General features: G+C 64.9%; 1 protein-coding gene across 1 annotated transcript in view; it reads left to right on the forward strand.

Annotated features, from left to right (window-relative positions):
* Nucleotides 1–254: 254 nt before the first annotated feature.
* Nacad (NAC alpha domain containing) overlaps nucleotides 255–4,127 on the forward strand; it is a 7,955-nt gene continuing 4,082 nt past the window's right edge. Inside the window, 2 exon segments of the mRNA XM_023714567.1 lie at nucleotides 255–365; nucleotides 2,188–3,966. Coding sequence (XP_023570335.1) covers nucleotides 299–365; nucleotides 2,188–3,966 — 1,846 coding nt within the window. The 5' untranslated portion in view covers nucleotides 255–298.

A 4,127-nucleotide genomic window follows, 5' to 3' on the forward strand; every position in this document is an offset into this window, starting at 1 on the left:
CCGCATCCCGGTTCCGGCGTTGCCTCCGCCTCTTCCCGGTGAGAGGTGATGCCACCCTGGGAGGGGCCCCTCCTGGAAAGCCCCAGTCCCTCCTTCCATAAGGGGGTGCGGGAAAGGCGGGGCGCCGCAGGAGGGCGGGACCCCTCAGCCCCTCCGCAGTGCCTGCGCACGCTCACTCGCTCACTCGCGCCGGCCGCGGGCGGGGCCGTGACGTCACCACGCCCCCCCCCCTCCCGGCCGAGGGGCGGCGGCCGTGGACACACGGACAGAGCGGGGGAACCAGGGACGGCGCCAGGCCATGCCCGGGGAAGCTGCCCGCGCCGAGCTGCCGCTGCCCGAGGCGGACGGAACCGAGCCGCGCACAGGTGAGGCCGCGTCGCCCCATCCCTGGCCCCCGCGTGGTCCCCGCTGTCCCCTCCCCTCCGCTCCGCCCGGCACTTCAGAGAGTGCGAGAGGGCGACCCGAGGCGACGTACGGACCTGAGCCCCCTGACCCCGCCGGCGCCCCTGTGTGTGCGGGGACCCGGGGTCTGCAGGCCAGGCCCACCTGTCCAGGTCTTTGGTCAGCGCGGGAGGCCGGGCCCAGGACGGAGGAGGGATCTGGGCCCGGCAGCAGCGGCCCCGCGCAGCCCCCATGACCTCCTGAGGCAGGGACAGGTCACCGGCTGGGGCCGCCCACCGGGACAGTTCCTGCTGGAGGCCAGCCTGTGTGACTGGGGCAGGGCCAAGGGCACCTTGCTGTGGGCCACAAGTCACCTGGGGATGGGGTCAGTGCTGGCCAAGGGCCAGGCCAAGAAGGGGCGCCACTGCCACCACAGTCGGACGGGCAACGGGCAACCCAGGTCGGGACTTCCCCAGCCCGGTCGTGCACTGGCTGTCTTGTGGCTGGGGGCCTCAGGAGCCGCAGAACCTTTGGCCCCTGTTTCCCTCTAGCTCACCCTTGGCCCAGTTCTGCCCCACCCTGGCCCCAGGCAGTCAGTGCTAAGGGCCTGGCTTCAGGACACAGAGATGCTGCAGCCACACCCACTCCCAGTGTCTTGTTGCCCCCTTAGCTGCGCGGCCTGCTGGTGGCCTAGGGCCTGTGCCCCGAGGCCGCTGGGGGCTTTGGGCAACCGGGTGAGGGGTTCTGTGGCGTCCATCTCTCATTCCTGCGATCTTACTTTGTGATGAGATCAAGAAAGCCAGTCTCAGCCAGATGCTGTACCAGCCAGGGAGGCAGCAGGCCTTGCAGCCTGCTCTGGGGGCAGGAGGAGGGCCCAGAGATGAGCCTCTGGCCTCCGTCCAGGTGAGGGAGGGCTGTTATTGGCATTAAAAATGCAGCTGTGAGCGCTCAGCGCATGGAGAAGCACTCAGTGGATGGTGTTGGTGAGACCACAAGATTCAGGAGAGTGCAGAGCGACTCCGCGCAGTCACCAAGAGCCCGGAGGCCACAGACCCCTGCGCCTTCTCATGCTGCTGCCCAGAGGGGACTTCTTCCACCTGCCCAGGTCCCCAAAGTGCTCTCTGATCCACACTCCTTTGTGCTGTGTTGTGGAGTGGCTCTTCGGCCTGTGGAGGCTGCCTGGGCACTCAGGGCCTCCTCACTGGGAACCTGGGGATCCAGAGAAGGGCCAGGAGAGGCAAGAGCTCCCAGCACTGAGGGGGTGGCTGTCACTATGGAGAGCACCTGGTCACAGGCGGCACCAGCCTCCCACTGCTGTCCTGCTTCGAGGTCACTATCCAAGCCCACAGTGACCTCCAGCCCAGCCCCTGCAGGATGAGTCTGCCTCCACTGTCCAGAGATGTAGCCACACACAGGACACAGTGGGCACAGGGGCCCTGGGGGCCACCCGCTCCTGCCAAGCCCGCTGCACCTTGCTGAGTGCAGGAGGGGAAGCAGCAAGCTGTCTCCAAAAGGAGAAGGGCTCCTTGCATGTATCCTGAAGTGTCCCCAAGAAAACCCTGGGTTTACAACACAGGGCAGCACTCCCCACCCCCAACCCTTGCATCCACAGAGCTGTCGTCAGCAGTTCGCAGCTCTGGGAAACTCCTTGACATTCTCCCCTTCCAAGCTCTTCTTTCCTGTCTTCTCCAGGGAGCTCTCTCTGGCCCCCTGAAAGTGGATACTGCCCCATGCGCAGCTCACCGATCTGGCCTGGCCTGGCCTGGAGAGGTGACCAGGGTGCCTCATGTCTTTCTGTCTCTGTAGATCTTGCCTGTGATGTGCCTGCTGTCACCATCCTGGGAGGGGAGCAGCAGGAGCCTCGTAACCTGATCCCAGCCCCCAGCCCCCTGGCCCTCGCGTTCCTGCCCAGCAAGCCTGGCGCCCGGCCTCAGCCGGAGGGAGCCAGCTGGGATGCTGGGCCTGGTGGGGGCCCCTCATCCTGGGCAGACCCAGCAGAGGGAGGCCCCAACTCAGCGCTCCTCCCCGAGGGCCTGCACCCTCAGGCTCTGCCCACCGCCCTGGAGCCCCGGATCGTGATGGGCGAGGAAACATGCCAGGCACCACCAACGGCTAGGGCAGCCCTGCCAGTGCTCAGGGAACAGGAGCTGTGCCCTCAGGATGACCCTGCTGTGCCTTCCCGGGCCCCAGATCCCGAGCCCTACTTCACCCCTCCCTCCAGCCCCACCGAGGCCACCTACACCCTGCTCCTCAACCGTGGGCTGTACAAGGACGCATGGGACCCCGAGGCGGAGCTGCTGGACTCACTGGCTTCCTCACCTTCGGGCTCCTATGTTACAGCAGATGGGGACAGTGGGACCTTGTCACCCTCTTGCTCCCTCAGCCTGCTGGCCCCCACTGAAGGACCAGATGTCCCCTCAGGCTGGAGCTTCTCCCAGCCAGAGCTGGTGGCTGAGGAGTGGGAGCAGCACCCTGCAGAGACCCCATCCTCTGAGTCCAGCCTGTCAGGAGACAGTGGCTCTTCCTGGGGCCAGGAGGGCCACTTCTTTGACCTGGACTTCCTGGCCAATGATCCAATGATCCCTGCGGCCCTGCTGCCCTTTCAGGGCAGTCTCATCTTCCAGGTGGAGTCTGTGGAGGTGACGCCACTGGCTCCTGAGGAGGAGGAGGAGGAAGAGGAGGTGGCACCTGATAGCCTGGCCCCTGATGGAGATGTGGCGGGCGAGGATGAGCAGGATAGTGCCTCAGCCTCCTTCCTCCAGTCACTGTCTGACTTGTCCATCACTGAAGGCATGGATGAGGCCTTCGCCTTCCGAGACGACACCTCAGCGGCCTCCTCAGACTCGGACTCAGCATCCTATGCAGGAGCAGATGACGACAGCCTGTACAGCGGGGAGCCCCACGCCCAACCCAGCACGCTGCTGCAGGCTGCTATCCAGAAGGTGGAGCAGGAGTGTATAGGCAAGGCTGTGTTCTGGGGTGCAGAAGCCAGGGGGACAGTGCCCATCCCTTGGGTCCCAGAGGGAGAAGCCTGCCTCAGCCACAGCCAGGATTCAGTCACAGGAATCACAGAAGTGGGCCTTGCTTCAAGCCAGGAGTATGCAGCTACTGTGACCTCTCACGCTGGGCAGGTGACCAACAAGGTGACCACTCAGGTGGGTGCTGAAGAAGTTGACTCTGTGGCCAGAGGAATACCTGTCACCCAGGTGCCAGCTTACCCCTCCCAGAACAGGAGCGCTGCCTTAGGCCGGCCACCCAGAGCTACGGAAGCCGAACCAGCTCTGCGGGAAGCAGCAGGCTGTCCTGAGCTCACAGGACCCCAAGGAACCCCAGGCCTCCTCGAAGGCCTTGAGTCTGTGGCAGCAGCCATGCTGGGGTCCCAGCAGGCTGAAGGGGGCACCCCGTTACCCCAGAACTGTCTTGAGTCTGCACTTCCACCCCTGCTAGATGAAGATCCCATCTCAGACCTAGAGTTTGTGGCTGCAGCCATGCTGGAGTCTGAGGAGGCTGGAGATGTCACCCCATTACTCCCAGACTCTCCTGAGTCCGCACTTCCGCCACTGTTGAAGGAAGAGCCCATCTCAGGCCTGGAGTCTGTGGCTGCGACCATGCTGGGGCCCCTGCAGGCTCAAGGGGGCGCCCCATTACCCCAGGACTCTCCTGAGTCCTCACTTCCACCACTGCTGAAGGAAGATACCATCTCAGGCCTGGAGTCTGTGGCTGTGACCATGCTGGGGCCCCTGCAG

This window comes from Octodon degus, unplaced genomic scaffold, assembly GCF_000260255.1.
Source record: "Octodon degus isolate 3935 unplaced genomic scaffold, OctDeg1.0 scaffold00035, whole genome shotgun sequence".
NCBI lineage: Eukaryota > Metazoa > Chordata > Mammalia > Rodentia > Octodontidae > Octodon > Octodon degus.